The 26660-nt window shown below is 40.7% G+C and overlaps 1 protein-coding gene across 6 annotated transcripts in view; it reads right to left on the reverse strand.

Annotated features, from left to right (window-relative positions):
* SDCCAG8 (SHH signaling and ciliogenesis regulator SDCCAG8) overlaps positions 1 to 26660 on the reverse strand; it is a 249215-nt gene that overhangs the window by 176343 nt on the left and 46212 nt on the right. For all 6 annotated transcript variants that reach the window (XM_047840475.1, XM_047840473.1, XM_047840472.1 and 3 more), the window contains exons 7-9: positions 23509 to 23573; positions 19806 to 19994; positions 9980 to 10118 (exon numbers count right to left, since the gene is read on the reverse strand). In XM_047840475.1, the coding sequence (XP_047696431.1) occupies positions 9980 to 10118; positions 19806 to 19994; positions 23509 to 23573 (393 nt within the window). The remainder of the gene's footprint in view (positions 1 to 9979; positions 10119 to 19805; positions 19995 to 23508; positions 23574 to 26660) is intronic.

Raw genomic sequence — 26660 nt, forward strand, 5'->3', positions numbered from 1 at the left:
GAGATAATTAAGCCTTGATTTTACTTAAAATCATCACAACTCGCTGTAAAGCCCATTAGAACAATTTTATACTCGTTTGTCAATACCAATTACAGATCTAAAATACTATTCAAATGGTACATTTATTCACATATTTCAATTTTCATAATTAACGCTGTATTAACTAAGCAACTAAAAGAATTCAGATTAATGGACCCTGATGAAGGCCACAGATGAGTCCAAATTTGGAAAAGGGCATCAGAAAACTCAGGCATTCTCATATTATATTTCAATTACATGTCATGTTTATACTGAATGAAATATGTGAGTCTCCAGTTTAACTGATTTTTCATTTGTTCCTGGTTAAACAGATCAAAACTGAAAATGAGATGAGTTGGTTATTACATACAGGCATCTATTTTTAACATTATCAAATAATCGAGGTTCCCGAAACTTGATTAACTAAAGTAAAAATTAGGTAATAATAAAAAGTTTAGATAAGGAAAGACTCAAAAGAGCATTTACCACCTAGTTTTATGAACTAAGAAGTACCATCTTTCACTGCTGGTATTTTACGAGTCCATAATTGTTCTTAGTCTCAATTTCCCACTCTGGATTTCTAGAAGCAAAAACTTTCTAACTTCCTTTCGACTACATTCACAGTGTCTTTATGTGTAACACCCAACAATAAACTAGCTTCAAAAATCCCAATTTTAAAAAACCCCTATACAGCTAAGGTGTTTGACAGAAAATCTGAGTCATTCTACGGTGTCTTATTCCAGTGGCTCTTATCTAATATCCAATATCCACCTCATTCAACAGCTACGTTCCCCTAAGTTGGGAAGCCAAGAAACCCAAGTCTCATATGACCTACAAACTGTGTAAGTATGTATCAAGTTACAAGTGGGATAGAGTCACATTTGTTGTCTCAGTCAGCACCACAGGCTTTATGCGTAGCTCTGCTTCCCTCTGGAGAAAGCTACAATAAATATAAACAATAAATAATCTAGGGTATGACAGGTGAATTTTCTTCTCTTCATCTGGAAAGCATTAAATCCTAATTTCCTTCAAACTCTTCTGGAAAGTTGCTGTACTCCTAGTTATAAAATACGAGGGTAAAACTTAATTGTCTCAGATTAACTGACAAGCATATACAGTAACTGAAAAATGATTCTCCCAGGGACTTGGTCCCAAGTCCAATTCTAGTTGAGGATGCCTATAAAATAAAATTTTACATTAGATTTTAAAAGAAGTGAAAAAGCATAGTTTTTCTATAATTTAAGCCCTTAGAGCTTGATAGATTATGAATTTGAGATTTCTGTGCTTCAGAACACAATTGCTGTTGTGAAAAAGATTTTCTATGAACCTAATAAAAATGTTCATAACTTTTGCAGATAGAATATAACTGGCATGAAAGAATAACATGACTGTTGTATATAAAGCGTTTTCATCGAACAAGAACTCAGGAGTCAACATTATTAAGCACAGGAACAGCAGAACACGACTGCTGAAGGTCTAAACATCAGGTTAACATGAACAGCAACCAAAGAATCACTTCCAAGAAGTCAGTCCATTCAGGAACAAGGAACAGTAAATGATCCTGACAGGATAAGAGGCCTAAGCCGAGGTAAGATGTTATAAACACAAAGTCCAAAGCAAGAAGTTGTAAATCACTTAAAAGCAATGCTGAAGCCTCTGTTTCTGTGGATGGCCTTCTCCTGGTTAGGACTGGCCACCACGGAGAGGTGGTGATGAGGAAGTGTGAAGGCATACTTTTATTTGTCTTGATTTTCATATCTATGCCTGGTCACAATGAAGAAATTAAGGATCAGTAACACTTGCACTTAGAAAAGTGATTTAATCTTTCTAGAGGTATCTCTCTTACCACGGACCTCACACACTAGATAGATCACAGAGAACTAAACAAGTATTTATACACTCTTTCCATTAAAGCTTCCCTGTTTTGTTCCAGGGCTCCCTCTCCTAGTTTCCCGAATCCCTCCCTGATTCTGCTTGTCTAACCATCTGGTAAAGGCGTAATAACTGAATTCTCACAAGTGAGGTCAGTAAATGGTCAGTGACAACTAACTGAGAGATGTCCAGAGGGGACCAGGATGATTTGGGGCCTGTAGCTGCCATTGCTCCCAAGGGGGTGGATTCTTCCTGTCCCTGAGCACGGCTCCTTTTCGGTGGAAATGGCTGTGGCTCTTGAGGATCTGAATTATACTATTCCCCCACCCAGTAGACTCAATCCTCAAGGGACCTTTTCTCTTCTGGGACATTTCTTTCATTTGTGGTTATTCTGTGCTGGCCACATTAACACACTTTTTAAGACATAATTTATTGGACTTGATATGCCCAGCTCTAGTTTTATTAAACCAACCAGTTTTTTGGGGTCAAAACATTTCCCAAATAGGGTCTTAATGGGGTCAAAACATTTTCCAAAATAAATTTATATCTCATCAACTAAATTTTTCAAAATAGGAAATCTATTTTAGGACACATAAAAGTCCTTCCCAAGTGTTAGAGTTGGGTTCCTAGAAACCTTCATGATCAAAGATTTCATGATTCAAGAATTCAAGATATTATGAGAAATAATAGAATTCACACTTAAAAAAGTAAATTTAAAATTCACGTGAGAACTTGTGACACTGTTTTCATTTTAATGAACTACAGCCCACAAAATAAAAATGATTGTCAACATGTTTTAAGCATTTAACTTATGAATAATGAAAAGTATTGATTTTCAATTTATAAACTTGCTACTAGAAACCTATCAGTCTCTATCTCCCATTTTCAAGATGTTTATGATTTTTGTTTTGTGGAAGATAATCTACGTATCAAGAAGCATATGTTCTCTGCCTGTGCTTGTGATCAAATGGCCGATTGCTTTCTGATCTTTATACTTTAGGTTTATAATTTTCACCTTTCTGACTCTACTATAGTGTAAGAAAAATAATAATTTGGAAAGGAAAAAAGTTGGGGGACATTGATTCAACCTCCTGGGTTTTGTTTTTTTTTTTAATCTTCGCTTGGAGGGTTATCTTCTTATAGAGATGGTCATGATAACTTCATGCCAAAGGCAACAATTTCTCTTCAAATAGAAGCAAGCAGGTCTGAGGCCTGGTTAACCTCTTCGTCTTTAAGCTTTACCAAGGCATCACTACAAAACTTCTGCTTTTCCACCCTCATTTTTTTGAGGTTATTTTTTTCCCTCTATTTTAAAATTATCCCTGGTTGTAAGGACTTGCAATTTCAAAGAAAACCAAAAATATTTATTAGTCACTTACTATGTGCCAAATACTTTGCTAAATAGCTTACATGGGTCAATTTTTTTAACACTCTTGTTAAATTTTAAATAGTTCTTTTTTTAAATGTTTATTTATTTTGAGAGAGACAGAGAGACAGAGTATGAGCAGGGGAGGGGCACAGAGAAAGGGAGACACAGAATCCGAAGCAGGCTCCAGGCTCTGAGCTGTCAGCACAGAGCCCAACGCGGGGTTCGAACCCATGAACCGCAAGACCATGACCCGAGCAGAAGTCGGAGGCTTCAATGACTGGGCCTCCCCAGGTGCCCTGAATTTTAAATAGCTGTTATCACTCAGCTGAAGAAACTGAGCAGCTTTGAGACATTAAGTAACTTGCCCAAGATCACAGACCTAAAAAGTGGTAGAATAGAGCAATTCCACAGCTGAATCTACGCATGGCATTACAACTTTCTCGTGTTATAGATTTATTTTCTTATAAAATCCTTAGGTGTTTTCACTGCCATTGTCAATGTAAGTATATAACATAAAATAATTCCATGTACTTACTTAGAATGCAATATGCAAAATGGAACACTAGATGGCAACAACAGTCAAGGAACTAGATAGAAGAGGGGCTCAACAATCAAGTAGTTGTTTTTCAAATTAAAATATGTATGCCATTTTACTCTTTACTCTCACGAAGCAAAGTCCCTAATATGTTGTAACATCCCTTAGAGATAAAAACTAGTAGATCTGCATTGTATTTTGTAAACTGCTTGGAAATCAGTTCCTGCATTATTACTCATTCAATGATGCTTAGAAATCGGTTCTTGCACACTTACTAATTGAATGAAAAATGCTTTGGATTCCCAATACACAATAGCTTCTTTTGTTCTTAACTGTTAAATTTTTAAAAGCACTAATTAAAAAATTCATATTCATAGTTAAAGCTAACAATTGACTTTAATTCAATTCAACAAACATTGTGCAATGAACATGTGAAGGATATAGTGATAGATGTCACAGACCTGACTTTTAAGGTCTTTTGGTGGTGAGAGCTATGTAAACAGCTACCAAAATTCTATACAGCTCAGTCAAATATGGAGGAGGAAGAGGTTAATTCAAACAAGAAGGGGCTGGGGAAGACTGCCACCTGAGTTGAGTCTCACAGGTTGAATAGATAGATCAATACAGTGCTGTAAAGTGTAGCATAAGCAAATTCATGGTCACATTCAGGAAGGTCACATTCCTGACCTTGTAAGTCACATTCAGGAAAACTGTAGGTCACATTCAGGAAACAGCACAGGTCATATGAAAGAGTGTAGTGGAAAATAGCGGGGGGGTGGGGGGGGCATATTGTAAAAGATCTGGCAGGTCATGCTTTTGTTGTACTGCAGGAAGGGAGCTCCCAGAACAGGGAGCGTTACAACTGAGGAGGACTTCGGCAACAGTGGGAAAGATATACTGGAACTGGAAGAGGCCTGAGCAAGACCAGTAGAAAGCTAATGCAATCATCTACATAGGTTGCGTAACAGCATGTTAGGACTTGAGCCAGGAAGGAAAGGGTGGGCATAGCTTAGGAAAAGACTCCAAAAACCGAGAGCTTGGCAACTGATTGGATGTTGAGAGCGAGGGATGGGGAGAAGCCAAGATATTTTAGAGGCTGTGAGCCAGGGCTGTTGGTAAGACGAGGGAGCCAGTATCTGAGGCGAATACAGAGAATGGTAGAAGAAAAAGGAGTGGTGGACAGGAAAATGGAGAGGAACAGTAATTTGTGCGGATTTTCAGATGCTAATGGAATATCACCCATATACAGGGGTCCAGGAGCAGCAAGAAACGGGGGTGTGGTGCTCCGGAGGGCTGGTACAGCTAAAGGCACAAGGTGGGGGTGTTCCAATGAAGGGAGGGTTTTGGAGAGACAAATTCTTGGCAATTAGGACGACACGGGTGGAAGGAACTCCTCACTGAGGAATGTCGGTGTTGAAGGCTTGTGGAAAATAAGAGAAAAGAGATGGAGAGGAGAAGAAAAAGCATGCAAAGAGGATGACTCCCACAGGAGTAAATATCAGATAAATCAAGGGGAAAAGAGGACGTGTTATAACAGGCCAGCCAATGGCTTCCTAGACGGCAGAGCTGGAGTCGAATGAAGGCAGAGATGAGGTCACTGGGTTTAGTAATCAGGAAATGAGTGGTGACCACTGAGTGAGTAATTCAGTAGCATGAAATCAGACTACACTTTGTTGAACGCCTGACTGCAGTGTGTTCAGAAGGGAACAGAGAGCTTCGAGGGTGAACGCCTGTTTTGAAAGGTCCGCCAGTAAAATGGCGGTGGGAAGGTAGGCAATTACGTGGAAGCTGATCAAGGGAAGGCTGCCTCTTGTTTGTTTAAACAAGAATAACAGCTGTAGACAGGATGACAGGGGAAACAGAGGAGAGGGAGGGACAGAAGATATAAGATGTGGTGACTAATGGCTCAGGGTCCCTGAAATCCTCCAAGTAGGAGGCTTCAAGAACTTAGAGAAAGAGATCCATCTCGGGAAGTAAGAGGGCCAGATGAGCAAGAAAAAATGAGCAGAAGACACGTTTGAGGGATGAAAAGGTGTTGAAGGGGCTCTTGTCAGTTGGTTGTGATGTCAGTGACATAGGTTGGCCATGGAGTGATGAGCTAACAGCGGAGCTGGGGAAGCGTGGGAAGTGAAATTCCTGCCTTGAGTATGGAAGGCGGTCAACTACAAAGGAAAGAATTGCTAAACAGTACTTCTAAACAACCGAAGGTGACCAGTACCACTCTCCCGTGGAATTCATTCTGTGGCTTTCTTCGGCAATGCTTGACAGGCTGAAAGTAGCAATTAAAAAAAAAAAAAAGTGTGATCGGGCTTTCGCTGGGCACCGGCAAAGTGGGTAAACCAGAAAGATAAGAATAAGAGAATTCTAGACTGTTAGTGAAAACAGGTTGCAGTTTCCTTAGTGAGTGGATGCTGGGTACAATTAAGGGCCAAGCACTATGCAAGGTACTAAAGATTTCATAGTGATCGAGATGGGTAAGTTCCTTCCTGGCAGAAATTTTAAAGCTTAATGAAAGATAAAGACAAACAGGGAATAATAATACGCTTTGATAAATGCTGTAATGAGAGTTGTTCTTAGCTGGGGGCGATTCTGCATGCATACACACACACACACACACACACCCTGGGAAGCTGTAGCAATGTATGGAGATATCCTTGGTTGTCAGAACTTGGGGAACAGGAGGTATGCTGTTGGCATCCAGTGAACAGAGGCAAGGGTTGCTGCTAGATATCCTATGGCATGCGGGCAGGATAGCCTGTACAACAAAGAATTATGTTAAAGTCCACAATGTCAATAATGCCAAGGTGGAGAAACCCTGCTCTACAGACACATAAGAGGTACATCAAATCTAGGCATGGGAGAACAGAGATTTTCTTTTCTTTTTTTTCTTAAAGAGAGAGGGTGCAAGTGAGTGAGGGGCAGAGAGAGAGAGAATCCCACTGCAGGCAGAGAGAGAGAGAATCCCACTGCAGGCAGAGAGAGAGAGAGAGAGAGAGAGAGAGAGAAGTGGGGCTCACCAGAAGCGGGGCTTTAGCTCACCAAAGGTGGGGCTCAAACTCACGAATTGTGAGATCATGACCTGAGCCGAAGTTGGATGCTTAACCAACTGAGCCACAAAGGTGCCCCCAGAGATATTCTGGAGTAGCAGACCTGAAAGATGGGAGAAAATATCCAGGTAGGAAGTGAAGAAGAATTTGTACAACATGTGCAAAGGCCCAGGGGCTAAAAAGCAGGGCATAAACAGGGGGATCAGGAGGCATCACCATCACCTAGTTACTGAGGAAATACTGTGTGTCCAAGTTTCTACAAGATAACAGATCTCCACTTTAAGATGTAGTCCTCAATGGGGGTGCCTGGGCGGCTCAGTGGGTTAAGCGTCCAACTTCGGCTCAGGTCATGATCTCATGGTTTGTGAGTTTGAGCCCCACATTGGGCTCACTGCTGTCGGCACAGAGTCTGCTTTAGATCCTGTCTCCCTCTCTCTCTGCCCCTTCCCCACAGGTTCTCTCTCTCTTTCTCAAAATAAATAAATAAAACTTAAGTTTTAAAATCAATCAGTCAATTACATGCAGTCCTCATGAGCAATCCTCAAAGTCAACATCATCTCCATGTTACACATGAGGAAAAACCGTGGCCTGCGGAATTAAGTAAGTTGTCCTAGGTCACGCAGCTGGTGAATGGCGGGGCTCCAAAGCTGAATCTAGGTCTGCTAACTCTAATAAGACCTTGTCCAACCCCTAAACTCAGCTGCCTTTGCAAGCTAACAGTGGCCACGTCTGTTGGAGGAGAGTAATAAGTGACATGGAAGGGCTGGAAGGAAGCACATGACAGACCTCGGGAAGTCTGTGAAACGGTTTGGAGACTGTCCTGAGGCAGTGGGCAATCCTGGACAGATTTTAAGTCAAAGTCCCAGGGTCAAATCTGCCTTAAAGAAAGATCACTTGTAGCCGCAGTGCAGGGAACAGGGCAAAGGAAGAGGATGTCGTATTTCATAAGTCCAGAGAGGATGCTGTCCTGAACGAGAGAGGGGACAGTGAGGAAGGAATTCAAGAAAAGTTCAGAAACTAAGACGTGTACTTAGTGACTGGAAGTCAGGCGAGAAGCAGGGGATGACCAACCAGCTTTCCGGTCAGGGCACGGTAGTGGATGAAAGTGCCATTCAATGGATAGAGAACACAGCAGTTTGGGGGGAGCAAATGTAATGAGTTCAGTTGGGGACAGAAAATTCATATTTAAATGGAAAGAGAAGAAGACCAGCCTGGAGACAACAGTTAAAACAAGATGTGAGAAGAAGCTGAAGGAGAAGCAGGAATGAGGACAGTGAGTAGGTTTAATGGGGATGACGAGGCAGAGAGAGGCTCTGGTCAGAGAGAGCACTGCAGAGTTTGAGATCCCATGGACACACCAGTTCTCACGGCAGTCACTGCAGAACAGGGAAAGCGCTAGAGGTAAGCAAGCCAAAGTGTGCTGGGATTACAGTGTTGTGTGTATTAACAACATGGACGTAGAAACCTTTCAGGATGATCCGAGGAGGTCAGTGGAGTGTGCTATGGACTCCAAGTGTGTGCCCCTCCAAAATTTATGTGTTGAAACCTAACCCCCAATGCGATGGTATAAGGATGTTTGGCCTTTGGGAGGTTATTAGATCCTTAGGAGGGATCCCTCACGAATAGGATTAGTGCCCTTATAGAAGAGGCCCCAGAGAGCTCCCTCACCCCCTTGGCCATGTGAGGACACAGTAAGAAGACAGCCACGTATGAGCCAGGAAGCAGGCCCTCATCAGATACCAGATCTGCTGGTGCCTTGATCTTGGGCTCACCAGCCCCCAGAACTGTGAGAAAGAAATATTTGCTGTTTAAGTTCTGTTACAGCAGCCTGAACAGACAAAGACAAGGGAGAAAAGGGTCAGAGGCTAACGCTCTTAAAAAGTATCAAATAGCCAACAACTATTTTATAAACCCAAGTAATAAAATGGATGATTTTCTTTAAAATAAGTCTCAAATAGTGACATCTAAGATTGAGAGTTTATATTGATTAAAATCAGGGAGAGGAGAGACAACAATGATTTCAAAGAGGAATGGCCACTAACGTAGATGATAAAACAAAGGCCTGGAAACGGCAGTAAGGAGGGAGAGGATGCTGATCCCTCCATCACAGCCAGATGAGGCGAGGGGAGTGGCAAAGGGCCTTCACCGGAGGGTTGGAGGGTCACGGTGTCATCGAGGGACAGCTAGAGTTCAGTACAAATGAAGAACTAGGAGCGTTTGAGGAGACAAAGCATATAAGGGAGCTTGGTCTGAATGAATAGAAGTTTCAGAGACACAGGGGCATTAGTAATGAAAGCAGTGAGGGCCAGTGGTCTGGGAAGAGTCACGGATGAACTGGATGGAGACAAATGGATAAGGCAGTGACTGAGGAGCTAAAGAGAGAGTTGAAGAGCCCATACCTTAATAAAATACTGCTGCTGCTCTATGGCTTAGACCAAAGCTATCCAACAGAACACTTCACAGAAATGTTCTATATCCACACCGTCCAATACAGTAATCACTAGCTACTCGAAGTGTGGCTGGTATGGCTAGGGAAAATACATGGCAACTTCGGTGGACTCAGACGGAGCAAGGAATCCACGATAACCTCCCATAATTCAAAGTGCTTACGACACTGCCTGATCATGAAGTGGTAACTATTACTGTCATTATCACGATCACTCAATGTGTTTGATTTAGCATCCAGGCGTCCGGACTCATTCATAGCTAAAGATGCTATTCCGTACACATATATTATTCATTATCTGTGGCATATTTGGATGTTCTCAAAATCTCCCATGCATGGAGGAGAAACATTTGTCTGCAGTCATACTTGAACGTGTACACATGTAGTTAAGATCTTCACAGCGCACGAAATCACCAGCAAATGAAAAGGTGAGGCATGCAAGTCTCTCCAAGTACCTTGCCATGTCATTCTCTATTCTCTGAACAGTGATATAACAAGAGGATTTGCAGAGGACTAAGAATTCTACCAACAGGAAATCTGTTTAATTCAGCAAAGCCAACACTAAAACACTGGTCTTTGCTTTGCGTGTTTCGAAAAAAAGAGTTTAGTTAAGGATGAACAGCCACAGGAATACTTGGCGGAGAAAAAAGAGCAGTGACAGGCTGCCTTAATTTTGATCTTCTGAGACTTGCCTTGGTCTTCTCGAAATTGGCTTCCTCGGCCACTTGCACGGCTTGCTTCACCTGCTCATAAGCGCCGGCTTCTCTTTCCTGCACGTCTGTCAAGATGCTCCTGACGGAAACTAGTGCGGACATTAAGTCATCTCTTTCCCTGTCAGCACAAAAAGAACATTCGAAACAAGAAATGGTCACATGATCATGTATTCGTGAGTCAGGAAGAAAAAGGCATTAACACACAGTAGAAGAAGAGCCAGGGTGGGCCGGCTTAGCACGTCCTAAAGCACACCCTGGAGAAAGGCCCTCTGTCCTCCCCTGGCGAGGTGCATGCAGAGGGGCCAGAAAGGCTGAGGCTTCATGGCAGGACTGTGTCTGGAGGGACAACCACCTATTGTGGAGAGGATGACCACACTGCGGGCTGCAGATTCAAGCCCAGAAAAGAGGAAGTTAGTCTACAAATTAAAAGGTTGGGGCTGGGAGGAAAAAAAGGAATAAGACAGAGAAGGTGGGGGCTGTACACAGGTTCAGGGGCTGCTAAGGCCTTGTCTACACTGCTGACTCCCCACGCATTGATCTGAACAAATAGGTCCTTTCCTTTTTGTCTTTCTCCACCATCCTCTTTTTGACCTTTCTCTCTCTCTCTTTCTTTTTACTTTGAGAGAGAGAGAGAGAGAAAGAGAGAAACAGAGAGACCACGAGCGGGAGAGGCAGGAGGAGAGGGAGAGAGAATCTCAAGCAGGCTTCACGTTCAGTGCAGAGCCCAACACAGGGCTTGATCTCATGACTGTGAGATGACCTGAGCTGAAATCAAGAGTCGGACGCTTGACTGACTAAGCCACCAGGTGCCCCTGCCCTACTCTTTCAATTAAATTCTTTCGCTTACTTATGAACCCATTTCTTCTTTCAAAGGGTGGTACTGCTGAATCCCTCAAATAGTCTGGTTCCACAGAGAATGCTCAAGATTTAACAAAATCCCATCCTGCTGGGTTGGACCGCTGCCTGGTCCCACACCCTTGTCAGCAATTCTCAGAAGCCCTCTGTCCTTGGGGACAGATGGAACCAGATGCCAAAACACTTTGGCATGTAACATAGCAAAGGCCCAGTCCCATGGGTTAAATAAATCCCGTATAAGACTTTAGGATATTTGGAATTTATCCACTGGATAAAAATGACCAGCTGACCAAAGAGAAAATGAGGTGGGCAAATTTCTATACACACAAAGCAAAGAACTCTAAGTTGGGCTGCTATGTATGCTATTCCATGCTTTGTTTGAGAGCTCAAGTTTAAACCATGGTTTCGAATTCAGTGAAAGTAACTGCTTGAAGTTTCCTTTTTTGGGGGGGGGGGGGCAAGTTCCAAACTACCGAGAGAGAGCCAATTCTGATTTTTTTTTAAATTTAGCAACCTTTAAGGAGCAATGATTTCAAAGATTATAGTCTCTGAGTTTGAGTGGCTTTCAGAATTAACCAATGACTCCATGTAAAAAAAAAAAATCTCTTAAGACAAAATAATTTAAACTATTTGTGGTATTTGGAAAGCAGTCATATTTTAAGAAATATGTAATACTGAACAAAGTTACAATTATTAGCAGTTTCATAAATGCTCTTTTTGTTAAAAAAAAAAGGACTGCTGCAAATATAAAATTCATGGGAGCATAGCGATCTTCAATTTAGAATTTCCTGGTTTGTTTTAAATTGAGAAAAATAATTTGTCTTTAACTCTTTTGTTCTAAAGGGAAAGAAAATGGAGTTCATTATTTTGGTCACATCTAACCAACACAATGATTATGTGAAAAAGTGGAAGAGTCAAAGCAAGGTTAAATTGTTCTGCTTAAGGAAAAAATAGATTATATGAAGGCAAAAGTGAATGTATGCCTATTTGCATACCAAAAAAGCTCTAACATGAAAGGGGACTAGGTTCATTAAGACTATGCAGTCAGAGTTCCTGGGTGGCTCAGTTGGTTAAGCTTCTGACACTTGATTTGAGTTCAGGTCGTAATCTCCCGATTTGTGGGTTTGAGCCCCTCATTGGGCTCTGTGCTGACAGCTCAGAGCCTGGAGCCTGCTTCGGATCCTTTGTCTCCCTCTCTCTCTGCCCCTCCCTTGCTCTCACTCTGTCTCTCTCAAAAATAAATAAGCATTAAAAAAAAATATGCAGTCAGGGCGCCTGGGTGGCTCAGTGGGTTAAGCCTCCTGACTCTTGATTTCTGCTCGGGTCATGATCTCATGGTTCTGAGATCAAGTGCCACATCGGGCTCTGCACTGACAGTGCAGAGGCTGCTTGGGATTCTCTCTCTTCCCTGTTCCTCCCTGCCCCTCCCCACTTCTCAAAATAAATAAATAAACTTAAAAAAAAAAGTTAAATAATAAAAAAAGAATATGCGGTCCAGGGGTGGGGTGGTTCAGTCAGTGGGGTGTCCAACCCTTGATCTCAAGGTTGTGAGTTCAAGCCCCACGTTGGGCTCTGTGCTGGGTGTAAAGCCTACTGAAAAAGAAAAAGAAAAAAAAAAAGTATGCAATCCAACTAGAACCTACGATTCTAGAATAAGATAAAAATTTACTCTTTAAGGGCAGCAAGTCAAAATGGGCATCATATAGTCACCTTTCTTAAGGTTGTACGACCGACTAAGAGACCCAAGTTACTATTCAGTGATGCTCTGATCTGTTCCTGACACCGTGGCATCATTGAAGCCAAAGTTCCAACTAAAAAGAATTAACCGAAAAGCTCAGTGTTTACAGTATGCTGACAGATCACAACAGGATCAAAATCCAACAAATTTGCTTCTTACAGGAGACTTAATGCTTAATATGTTTAATCTCTTTTCAGTGTGTGTCCTCTTGTTAAGAGGAGTCTGCCAGATGGTAGATATTCAGTGTAACAGAGGACAAAGACCAAGTGGGTGAGTAGTGATCCTGCCACAGGAGGGCATCAAAGAGGTAAAGTAAAACTCCTCCCAGTTCTAGTATTGCATGATCTAAATTTAAAAAGTCACTAGGCTACTTAGAATTGGAAACTAAGGAGTTTTGTTGCTCTGGTTCAAAAAATTTTTCAGACTATCAGCTCACCAACTTCAGACCACAGACAATCCTCAAAGAGAAACAGCCCCAAATACTGATGTCTTGTTAAGCTCATCATTCAACAGTGAGCCCATAAAATGATTGTACTGAAAACCTGTGGAGCCACTGGACGGACACACTCCAATGTTCTGTCAGAGAAATGTACCACATGCTTTCAGGTGGCCTTCAGACCACTGGGAAGCTGAGCTTCATCAGGAGAGATGCCTAAACTGCACATACAGGAGAGATGCCTAAACTGCACCAGTACAGGAAGCCACTTGGATAATCTGCAATTATCCATTCAGTCACTGCATTTTTTGTTTTGCCTCGTCTCAACTCAGCCAGCCCACATCTCAACAGCAAGCACTCGGAGCGAACCCAGCTCTGGGCATGTCAGCCCTGTCTTCAACACAATGCCTTGCTTCCGGTCCCGTTCCTATGTCACCTTCTTGATTTAGCTCCCCTTTATCAGCCCCACTCCACTCCTCATTACCTGGCCCTCGGGAGCAGCCAATCCCAGCACCCAGGATAACTACACAGGCAGCTGCAGGCCTGTCCAGAGCTCCCAGTCCGCAGGCCCAGCCCAGAGCCAGGCCTGAGTGCGTCTCTCCCAGTGGGAAGCTGTATAAACACACGTGGCCTATGAGTGTGAACGTGAGATGGCAGCTCTCCATATCACCGTCTCCCAAGGCCAGAGTTCTGTGAGTGCTTAACAAACACCATGTACGTTATCAAGGAGTTTTCTGAAGCAAAGCAAGCAGTACAGCATCAATGCTGCTGAGAGAGCAACTAAAGCAGAAGATGAGGCAAGGAGCTTGGGTGTGAGTTCTCAGACAAACCAACTAACAAGATGAGCATGGGGTATTTAAGGAACGTAGAGCAACAATGAGAGCAATGAGAACCGAGGAAGTCCCTGAATAATCATGGTCAAATGTTTAAAATAAGGAAAAGAGGGGCACCTGGGTGGCTCAGCCGGTTGAGCGTCCGACTTCGGCTCAGGTCTTGCGGTCCGTGGGTTCGAGCCCCGCGTCGGGCTCTGTGCTGACGGCTCGGAGCCTGGAGCCTGCTTCCGATTCTGTGTCTCCCCCCTCTCTGCCCCTCCCCCAACTTGTGCACGCTCGCTCTCTCTCTCAAAAATAAATAAACATTAAAAAAAAAAACCTTAAGATAAGGTAAAGAGACGGTTAGTCTGCTATATAGGCATGAGCTTCATCTTGAAATATAAAGTGCCTACGAAATGCCTTTAGTTCCTCAGTTATTCCACAGTGAGTACCAGTTTCAAGCATCATTAAGCATCATTAGTCAGTATTATCCCTGTTTTTTAAAAGAAGGTCTAGAAGGCTGACTACAACATCTCCTTGTTCCTCATTTCTGGGAAGTTCCTGCCACGGTCTCTCAAAGCCAACTATACACAACTGTGCCAAGACCCACTCGAAAAATCACAAGCTGGACTAAAGTCCCAGGATAGTACAGTAGTAATTACTTCTCCTTTCTGAGCAGTACGCTGAAACTTCTCCAAGGCACTATCAACTACACAAAAGAATTTAATATAAAGCAGTTCCATCTTGATTATCATTCGAAGCCGTTTTGATCATTAAGTGAAAAGGAGGGGTTACTTTCCCTCTTACTGACCTCAAGGCATAATGAGGCCTGAGCAAAAGGCAGAAGTTCAGAAACACTACAAAGACTTCAGATCAACTTTTAAGTGCATCCAGTGTCATCAACAGTTGTTAAGTATACTCTCCAAAAAAAGTCCTCACGGCCCTAACAAAACGCCACAAACAAACTGGTGGTCTGGTCTCCAAGTCATGGCTGATCCTGTTCATTTCCTGGGCTCAAGTCAGTCCTGTGTCATATACCCAATACATTCCGTGCTCACAGATCAACAAAGGAACTGACAGCTGGTGTCACAATTGCCACATTTCAAGTAGAGGCCAGGAGGGAAGTCTTGATTTGTCATATTTGGGGATACAAGTTTTTTGGGTTTTTTTTGGTTTTTTAATTCCATCCTAGAGTCATGCAGGGAATTCTATGATACAGCTCACTGAGGGTTCAACCTTCTAATTATGCATGAAACTAGAAATCCAGACCTAAAGAGTGCTGGCCCCTCTTCCAAGTGAGCCTAACACTCAATATTCAGCATTCTGCATTAACACATTGAAAGAAGTGGAACACCAGCTTCGGCCAAAGGACTCCTCTAGACAAAGGTTTCATTGACAATAAAAGCAAGGGCCTTCCACTGCACTGTTATTAAAGTAGAACAGGAGCCAATGATGTGCTGACAAAGCAGAAAATTGAACGGAGAAGGCTGACATTTATTTTAAAAGGCTAAGAGCTGAAATTTAGGATAGAGACAAAGGAATACAGAACGAAGAATCTAATTTCTAAATGACTGCCAGTCTTGAAATCAATGTAAACATTGTAGCTTCCTCTTAAAATACTTTTCTCATGACCTACAAGGGTAATATGAAAGGCAATAGGGAAAGAAACCCTGCCTTTAATTTTTGGTTTGGTTGTGCTTGACTACTTAAACTCTGCCTCTCTTCATCTGTGTGACTTTGAATATGCTTTTTGCCCTTTTTAAGTTAATTTTTTCATTACATTCTCCCTGAAAAATTCATTACCAATGTGGTTAAAGACCCATTCGACACACACTTTCAATTTCAGTGCCTTCTTCCACCTCTCCAGTGGTCATCACCATTAAGTACTGAGTGTTTATCCTTTTAAGCCTTTTTCTATGTGTATGTATGAACCAGGAGAAAATATACTGTATGGCTGTGTATGGACTTTTACAAAAATAAAAATACAAATAGTTTTGTATCACATGTGTCTTTTTCATGTATCACATGTGTATCACATGTGTGTTATATTTTTCCTTCAAAAATCTGTTGTGGAGCTTAGTCCCACATTAGTACATCTAGATCTATTTCATTCTTTTTTTCTTTTACTGTGCATAACATAATAGATGCAAAACTCTGAAGAATATTTAGTTATTCACATCCAAAAGAAACACTTTTGGTTTCTTCTGTAGTTTCTATACTCACAACACTTCTGACACCTCATGTGGGGGTGTCAGATACTGACACTGACCCTGATGCTCAGTGGGGACATTAATTTCCTGGAGTCAGCACAGACCCCACAGGGTAAAGCTCAGCCCCACAAGACTGTCTGCTGGCTTTGGATGCCACTTTCAAGTCCCATCTTGTCACCTGTACTTCTGAACAACTGGCCGTAAATCACGGGTTCTCCTGACCCCTTCCTCAGCTTTGATAATTTGCTATGACAGCTCACGGAACTCAGGAAAGTGCTTTACTTACTCTTTCCCATTCATTATAAAAGATACAATTCACTAACAGGTAAATAAATAGAAGGGATGCACAGGGCAAGGTATGTGGGAAGGGGCGTGGGGCTGCCATGCTCACTCTGGGCATGCCACCCTCCCAGCACCTTGGTCCCCAACCCGGAAGCCCTCCAAATCCCATGGTTTAGGGTTTTCATGGGGTTCTATAGGTTCTATAGGGGGTTCTATAGGATTGATAAAAACATTACTCATTGGTGATTGAACTCAATCTCTAGTCCCTGCCCATTTCCCAGAGATTGGGCAGTAATCTCTACTCACCAGGATGCTTCCCCTGGCAAGCGGCACACCCATCCGTACTGGGGTTCCAGAAGTCATCTTATTAACATAAACCCAGGTGTGGTTGAAAAGAGCTTATTAAGAAAAACAAAAGATGTTCCTTTCACCTTTATGTTCCACAGCTATTTCAGGAGCAAGGGACAAAATCCGAACAAAGGATGTTCCTTCTGTTCTTACCATTTAGGAAATTACAAGGATTTTTTTTTAATTTTTTTTTTTTAGTGTTTATTTATTTTTGAGAGAGAGACAGAGAGAGAGACAGAGCATGAGCCAGGGAGGGGTAGAAAGAGGGGGAAACACAGAATCCAAAGCAGGCTTTAGGCTCTGAGCTGTCAGCACAGAGCCCGATGCGGGGCTCAAACCCACGGACTGCGAGATCATGACCTGAGCTGGAGTCGGACGCTCAACCGACTGAGCCAACCAGGCACCCCAAGAAATTACAAGGATTTGGGGAGCTATATGCCAGGAACTAGAGACGAAGGCCAAAATATGTATTTCTGATCATATCACAATATCACAACACTGTTACAAATAACACTGTAAAAGCATTCCCTGAAACTACTCCATTTTGCATATACATATTCCTTGGGGGTGATGTTGAAATACATAAGACACAACTTAAATATTACTCACTCGCAGCCTCACCACTGCTTGTCGCTATCAATCTCCTTAATTTTCACCAATTTGATGGGTTGGTTTTGAAAAAGAATCTGTCTTTCCCCGAATGAAAGCAGAGTGAATACCTTCTACGTTGACAGTTTCCTCTTTCATTGCTCACCAATTCCTATTCTTTACCCGCTTTGCCACTGGGTAGTTTGTCCTCTGTGTTTGTTTCAAAGGATGTTCTTTATACATTATACCAACTGTTTGTTATGTAACATGCAAATATTTTCCCCAGTCTTTTAATTTGTATTATTGTATCATAAAAAGTTTCTTTTGGGGGGCGCCTGGGTGGCTCAGTCGGTTAAGCATCTGACTTTGGCTCAGGTCATGATCTCATGGCTCGTGTTGGGTTCTTTGCTGTCAGCACAGAGCCTATTTCAGCGCCTCTGTCCTCCTCTCTCTCTTCCCCTCCCCCACATGAGTGCACGCATGCACACACTCTCTCTCTCTCAAAAATAAATAAACGTTTAAAAGGAAAACACTTTTTTTAAATGAAGTTAAAGGTATAACCTTTTTCCTTTATGCCATTCATTTTCCATACCATGCACAGGGCTTTAGCTGAACGCCATGAAAATAATTTTCTACATTTTCTTTTAATATTTTTATAGTCTGAATTAGATCTGGGTCTTTAAACCATCTTGAATTTGTTTTTGTGAAACAAGTCTCTTTTTTTCAAAAGTAAACAGGAAACAGGAAAAATTTTAACTTATCTGAGTCTCAGTTTCCCTAGCCACAAAATGGAGTTAATAATATTTACCTCACGAAGGCTTTACTAAGATTAAAAAAGATTATGTTTTTAAACAGCCTGGCAGAGTCCTTGACATATATAAATGTGTACCACATGGTATTTGTATCTGAAAATATATTTAATATATATTTAATAAATTTCATAGTTATTTGAAATCTATAAGAATAACTTAACAATATATTTAATAATATAACAAAAAGCAGAACCATCAGCTGAGATCGTAAAACCTACCAGTCAGTCCATACTGGAGAAATTCAGTTTTTATACAAAAACCAACAGGTTAATCACGTGTGGAAACCATGGCATTTTGATTCTTTTGGAACAGGAGAGGTACAGAGGAGTTTTAATATCTATGGAGCATTTATTATCTGGCCTGCCAAATAATAAAAAAAACTGGACTTTTTTGGTGTGTTTTTGTTGTTTTCTGAATTATTCACATCACTGGTAGGAACTGTCTTAAGCAGTGTATGGTATTCTTTTAATGAAACCTCAAAATAACCCTATTAGGTACTTTTACCTCCATTTTAAAAATGGGGAAATTGAGGCATGAGAGGTTAAGTAATTTTTGTGAGGTTACACAGGTAGTCAGTGGTAGAATAGAGTGTTAGTCTCAGCAGCCAGTCTGACTCAAAAGCTAGTGCTCTGGCCCCAAGGCTAAGCATCCCCGTAAAACCTCCAAACCAGATGCAGAGAAGTAATTTGTCCAAAGGTCAAAACATAGAGTAAAACTGGTCTGACTTTAATGAACAAGTCTTTCCATTCTCCACGCCAGTTCCAACAGTAGGATCTCTGACTGTTGAGCAGTAAAGGCCAAAATGCCTGGTCCTGCGAGCAGCAAACACTCATGGAGCGTCTACCACAGGCCAGGTCCTCTGCTAGACGCCAGGCGTACAGACAAAAACAGATCACACGTGCTGCCTCCAACATATTATAAAATCATGGAAGACAGGAGCCTAAATCAATTGAAGACCAGGTGGGATGAGGTTGGCCAGAGAATACTTCTCAGAGGTGGTGCTGTTTGAGCTATTTAAGTGAGTCCAAACAGACAGGGGTGACCTTGAGCACAGGGAATAAGAACCAACACCACTGGACAGTATCGTAGATAAAAATTCTCAACTGCGCAGGATAACCTTTCCACAGGAAAACACCTCCCTGGAATAGTGAAAATAGGACAAAAAGGATATGCACAGAGAACTGTCATATTTCAGCCTAGATGGACTACATGAAAGGTCATTTGTAACTTGTCCTTAGTTGATCTTCAAATATTGATACTGGGACATAGGGAGTCCTTCTTCCAATGCACTGGTAATACTCTTCACTGCAGGCACGAGACAAAGACGTGATAAGAACTCACTCTACCTACACTACAGCACGGAAGTCCAGGACTTGACAACATCAAAAGAGAGCCTCACAAACTCAGTTTTGTTAAGAATAGTGCTGGATTTGCAGTTATAGACTCAGAGACATGCAGGGAATCGTAAAGATTCCTTACGTCCATTCTCTCACTTCGAGATGAGGCTGAAGCCTAGAGAGGTAAGACCACTCGTCCGAAATGACCTGATCGCACAACCCTGGCAGAACCCAGCTATTCTGTCTTCCAGAAAGCTCTAATGAAGGGACCGTTTCCAGTCCATTTCACTCGAAGCTCAGGGTCAATCGCATATGAGACAGCACGGGGATAAAGGGACTCAGCACTCCTTTAAAGATGCAATTCTCCATGTGGAGAAGCACACTTACTTAGTCAGTCTTTCAATGGTCTGCACGTGAACATTATTATGGGTTTGGGAAAGAACAGCTTCGTGCTGAGCACATTTCAAACACAGGCCACCAACCCAGTTAGAAGTATTCGCAGCGAGGAGAGACTCTTTATGCTTCAGTCGCTCCTTAAGATCTTCACAATTTTTCTGATATTCAGCTAAGTCTTTCCTGAAAAGAAGGGAGAGAAAGTTCTAGCAAAATGACCAGGAACATTACTTTCACCTGGAACATCACAGTGGTAACTCCTACTATTGCTGATGGGTGTTTACCTTATGAGGTGCTCTGTATATAACGCATTAATTCTTACCACAACCCTGAACGTAAGCGTGATTATCCTAATTGACACTTCGGATAAAATGAGGCTTGACTATATTAAATAATTAAGCAAAGTTCTTGTAAGATTTTAACACAGATTAGTCTACCTCTTGATACTAGCTCTCATTTCAAAGGATCCCATCTCCATGGCATTATATTACCCACAAACCAAAAGGAAAACTACAAATACAAATCCTCAACAGTTTCTCTTTATTAATAAAGAGTCAAGGCAATATAACAAAACATCCTTGTATTGAGAGAAATACCCTATTCCAAGTGTTAACCCTTGAAATTTGTAGAGTACCTCAAAAGATTACATAAAGCTCATGGATTTTGTCCATGAGTAATTTATTATTGCCCCTTCTTCCTTAGGAGGAAAAAAAAAAGAACTTGAAAACAATTATCTAACCACAAAGTTCTATAAAGAGCTATTTCAAAAGAAAGTGGGCTCCTCTCGTCTTTCAGAAAGAAGTTATATAGAATTTACCAGTCATAAGACTTGTAAGTATAAGCTATTAACTGGAAATATGCAGCCCGATAAAGAAAGGACAGAAGAAATGTGTCTGTGTGTGTGTGTGTGTGTGTGTGTGTGTGTGTGTGTGTGTGGTTACTTTGTTTGTTTTAATATATGAGATAGTTCCTGGAAAAGGTTTTGCTCCAAGCTGACTGTCTTAAGAATAAAATGTATGGGTTGTATTCCTACCCCCACCCCTTCTCATAAAGCTTTGGCAAAATCAACTTGGAGAACTGACTTTCCCACTGTATAAAAAACAAAACAAAACAAAACACAAAACAAAACAAAACAAAAAAACCCCACTTCCTAGCTTACAAAGGAGAAAATAGCCCTTAAGTACTTGGACTCCTGAAAGCAGGCACGTGATCTCTGTCTGTGTCAACTCTCTGTTGTCAGTTTCTATTAAATTCAGGGAGCTGTAGCTACCTTTACTTGCTGTCACAGAGGGGAAGCCAATAAGACACCTGGCTGTCACACGCTACCTCATCTCTGGATGGGGCGGGGGGGGGGGGGGGGGGCGGGGAGGAGAAGCTGATTTTGTCCCATGCCCAAGATACTCTTTCCAACACACTTAGTTTTCTGTTTAAGTTCCATGTAGAAAAAGTCTGACTTTCAAAAGGCTTTACAAAAATAACTTTGGAAGCACATTCCAAAGTCAAAGGGTCTGCATTACTCTTTCTGTCAGTTTCAGATTCAAAACACTCAGGTAGATTTGATTACTTGAAATGCCAAAAAAGAAAAAGGTAGAGTTTCTGAGAGTGGTGGTTTTATCTCTTTCTGAAAGAAAATGCCTCTTTAAGTACTCTTAAGTTACACTAAAGGAAAAGACAAAAACAAAAACAAAAAAAACAAAAAAAACAAAGATGCAGGGAATACTACTACTTTGTAGTAGTATTTTAATGCAATTAACTATGGCATATTTGACTTCCGAATGAAACAACAGAAGTCACATTTCCATAGTATAGTAACCTAGAAATATATTAGTTTAAACACTGGAGACTTGGGGTGCCTGGTTGGCTCAGTCAGTTATGTGTCTTGACTTCAGCTCAGGACATCATCTCACAGTTCTTGGGTTCAAGCCCCACATTGGGCTCTCTGCTCTCAGCACAGAGCCTGCTTCAGATCCTCTGTCCCCCTCTCTCTCTGCCATTCCCCTGCTCATGTTCTCTCTCTCTCTCAAAATAAATAAATAAATGTTAAGAATTTTTTTAAAACTGAAGACTCAATACACTAGACATCAAAATATAATAAAGCAAGATAAAAAGCAAGAATGCAAAAATTAGGCCATTTAAAAAATATTAGGTTTCTTCATGAAACAAAAATATCTATAGAAATAGGTATATACATAGAGATCAGGATAAGGTTTAAAGGTTTAATACACATAAAAGCGTATTAAAATAAATGAATGATAGTGTGCTTAAAAGCCAGGAGCTCTGGTTCTTAGTATCACTCTACTTACATTTCCAAACAATACATGGCCTGAAAATCTTAAATTTTATTTAAAATTAGACTTATTAAAATTATAAAAAGTATTTTAAATTTTGATTGAAATATATTTCATTACTGCTATTTAAAATAAGCTGTAATGCACAAAAAAATCAATTCCTGTTACTTTTTCTACACATAACACATAATAAATCACTGATGGTTAATCTATCATATATAAGTTTTATTGGGATTTTTTAAAAAAACATGTAAAAAATTACATGAAAACTTATTATATATAAAGAAGTCTCAGGGCACCTGGGTGGCTCAGATGGTTAAGTGTCTGACTTCAGCTCAGGTCAAGATCTCGAGGTCCGTGAGTTCAAGCCCCGCATCGGGGTCTGTGCTGACAGCTCGGAGCCTGGAGCCTGCTTTGGATTCTGTGTCTCCCTCTCTCTCTGCCCCTCCCTGACTCACATTCTGTCTCTCTCTGCCTCTCAAAAATAAATTTAAAAAAAAAAAAAAAAAAAAAGCAGTCTCTCTCTTATCCACAGTTTCACTTTCCACAGCTTAGTTGCCCACTGTCAACCGAGGTCCAGAGCAGATGACCCTCCGGACAGATCATCAGAAGGTTGGTAGTAGCCTAGGCTGCTTCACAACACCTACATCCTTCACCCCCTTCATTGCATCACACAGGCATTTTAGATCTCACATCATCACAAGAAGGGCAATAAGATATTTTGAAAGACCACATTCGCTTAACTGTTATTACGGTATACTGTTATGGCTGTTCTATTTTATTATGAGTTATTGCTGTTAATCTCTTACTGTGCCTAATCTCTTACTAAATTAAACTTTATCGCAGGTATGTGTGTACAGAAAAAAACCAATATGTACAGAGTTCAGTACTGACCAGTTTCAGGCATCCACTGGGGGTCTTGGAACGTATCCCCCATGGAGAAGGCGGTGGATACGTTCTCATATTCATCACGTATAGAAAAATACTCAAACTATTATTGTTACAATTTTAAAAATTAGATAAAAATACCTACAGAGAAAAAATACTTTCATGTAATTTTAAAACTAGAAGAATGCTTTATTTTCAGTATTTTATTTTAAAAGCATGGTTTCTATCAGAGCAGCTAGTGTTTCTTATTTGTATAAGAAAACACAAATATTTCATAACCGATGAAGGCATAAAATTTGTAATTTAGCTCATAGTTCTTTGACATGTGATTTGGAAAAGGCCTTCACAATTTTATGCCCCCTTATCCTTTAATAACCTGAGGATATTTCTTATGTACACATAAAATGTCATCAAGTAATTCTTATACTGAGTAAGACTGGCAGGTCAGCAAACATTCAAATATATTTGAAAGATCATTATGCTTTTGCTATGATTATTTTAAATGGACAATGATACTTTACCTTAAAAATTTCAATTGAGATTCTAGGACTTCAGTCTTTTCTTCATAAGTAAGTTTCAGCCTCTCCTTTAAAAAACAAAAATGTACATTTTCTCTATGTCCCGTGCTTTACAAACAAGGTTTCATTATTCATATTAAACTCAATTTTTTTTCCTTTTACCCAGGAGGAAAATTTTAAAAAATTAAAAAACATTTTCCCTAGTCCACCCCAAATTTTGTATTTTATTGACTATATACCTGCAAAGAACTATCGAGTCATAAAATGGGTATCACTGCCACCCCCCCCCAATTTTTTTTTTTCAAAAATGCATTCATCAGGTCTTACTTTTAAAAGTGTGACTGAGAATGAATAAATAAATAAACAAAAGGGTGACTCTGGAAAAAACCGATTATAACCTGTAAGGTCTGTGAGGGCAAGGATCAGATCTTACTAGAATCCCCCACTGTGACTGCTGCATATAGACATACAATAAATGTGTGTTGGATGAATGATAAAAGCAAAGTTATGAATCACAATAAATGACAGACCAAACTAATATCCTGGCTACAAGGGTCTGTGGTGTCCCACTATTCTCTCGTTCAGCAAACATTTTTGGGGGTATCTAAGAAGAAGACGCCTTTAACCTTAAGGAGCTAATCATCTAGTACAGAATAGAAAACACATGGATGGGGGTGCCCGGGTGGCTCCGTAGGTTGAGCATCTGACTTTTGATTTTGGCTCAGGTAATGATCCCAGGATCAGGAGATCGAGCCCCGTGTCAGGGTCCGTGCTGAGCATGGAGCCTGCTTAAGATTCTTCCTTTCTTCATTCCTTCTTTTCTTTTCTTTCTTTCTCTCTCTCCCTCTGCCCTTCCCCCACTCATGCATGCTCATACTCTCTCTCTAAAAAATATAAATTAAAAACAAGAAAAAGAAAAACACATGGACAATTTCAATTATACATAATTCACTCCAGTGAGGCATATAGAAGGTAAACTGATATCACAGAGGTGGGAACTTGTAATTCAGCTTAAGAGGGGTAGAGAAGACTTCATGGAGGAAGTGCTAACACTTAAAGGATTAATTTCCAACAGAGCAAAAGGCACAGAGAGAAAACATGCTGAATATTTGGGTGGTAAGCAGATCTGTATCCCTACAAATAAAATGCGAGGTGGAAGAATGGACAGAGATGGGTGGAACAGGTGAGAATGTGCCACGAGGAGAATAAATACGCAAGACCTTTACCCAGACAACTCGTGTAGTCTCCATGTAGTAGAGGCATTGGGTGGACACTGAAAACTCTATCAGATTTGATTCTTAAGTCACTCTGAAGTGTGGGAAAACAAAGACCAATGAAGAAGTGCATTACAATTACATCAGGAAGAGATATACACACAAACAAGAGTAATCACACAGTAAGAAGAGAAAAGAAAGAATTTAGTATGGAGCTATATAAAAACTGAAATTGACAGAATTTTATAACTGAATAGATAACTGGGGAGAAAAATACATTAAAAATGATCCTGGGGGGTGGGGAGCCTGGGTGGCTCAGTCAGTTAAGTGTCCAACTCTTGGTTTTGGCTCAGGTCATGATCTCATAGTTTTGTGAGTTCAAAACCATCGAGTGCCATGCTGACAGTGGGGAGCCTGTTTGGGATTCTCAATCTCTCTCTCTTTCTCTCTCTCTGCCCCTCCCCCACTTGCACTCTCTGTCTCTCTCAAAATAAATAAAATAAAATAACTTTTTAAAAAAGAAAAAAAACTGTAAAAGGTTATTGACAAAAATTAAAGATGTCCTATATAAATAGAGTAATACATAAGTTTAATGGATTAGATGATATAATATCATAAAGATATCTTTTCTCCCAAGTGACTTATAGCTTAAAGACAATCTCAATCAAGGGATGCCTGGGTGGCTCAGTCGGTTAAGCATCTGACTTCAGCTCAGGTCATGACCTTGCCATTCCTGAGTTCAAGCCCCATGTCGGGCTCTGTGCTGCCAGCTCAGAGCCTGGAGCCCACTTTGGATTCTATGTCTCCCTCTCTCTTTACCTACCCCCAGCTTGTACTCTGTCTGTCTCTCTCTCAAAGATAAATAAACATTAAAAAATTTTTTTGAATAGACAATCTCAATCAAAACCTCATAATGGCTTTTTGGACTTTGACAAATTAATTCTAAAAGGTATTTGGAAGTACAAAAGGCCAGAAGTAAGACATTTTTGGGGACAAAGTACAACGTTGGAAGATGTGGTAAGTAGTCTAATAGGTAGATATACCTACCCTAACAGATAGAGAGCTGTAACAATCAAGAGAGGAGAGGATGGTTGTAGCACAAAGAACAAGGAAATAAAAAACAGAGCCCAGACATCTATGTACACCTGATTTATGACAAAGATTCAGACAAAGGACTGTCTTTTCAACAAGTGGTTAATGTGTGTGTGTGTGTTTGTGTGTAGACAACAATATGGGAAAAGAGCAAAAGGTGATCCCCTACACACTACATCAAAAACAAAACTAAATTGCAGGTAGATTGAGATTTAAATGTTAAAAGCAAGACTATAAAATTTCCAGAAGAAAATCTAAGAGAAGTTCTTCATGATCTGGGGCAGGGATACATTTTTTTTTTTTAATTGTCTATAAGAAACTCACCTTATTTTTTATTTTTATTTTTAAATTTACATCCAAGTTAGTTAGCATATAGTGCAACAAGGATTTCAGGAGTAGATCCCTTAATGCCCCTGACCCATTTAGCCCACCCCCTCCAGTAACCCTCAGTTTGCTCTGCATATTTAAGAGTCTCTTATGTTTTGTTTTCCTCCCTGTTTTTATATTATTTTTCCTTTCCTTCCCTTGTGTCCACCTGTTTTGTGTCTTACACTCCTCATATGAGTGAAGTCATATGGTATTTGTCTTTCTCTAATTTCGCTTAGCATAATACACTCTAGTTCCAGCCACACAGTTACAAATGAAAAGATTTCATTCTTTTAAATAGGACACAGAAAGCACTAAGCAATAAAGGGGATGACATTAAAATTAAGAAATTTTAGTCATGAAGGAAGGAATGAAAAAAATAGAAAGCAAGAGAAAGAAATAAAACTATCAAGACAATTATAAGGCAAGCGACAGAGTGGGAAATATATATTTACAACAGATAGAACCAACAAAGGGCTTGTA

Source organism: Prionailurus viverrinus, chromosome F1, assembly GCF_022837055.1.
Source record: "Prionailurus viverrinus isolate Anna chromosome F1, UM_Priviv_1.0, whole genome shotgun sequence".
Lineage (NCBI taxonomy): Eukaryota > Metazoa > Chordata > Mammalia > Carnivora > Felidae > Prionailurus > Prionailurus viverrinus.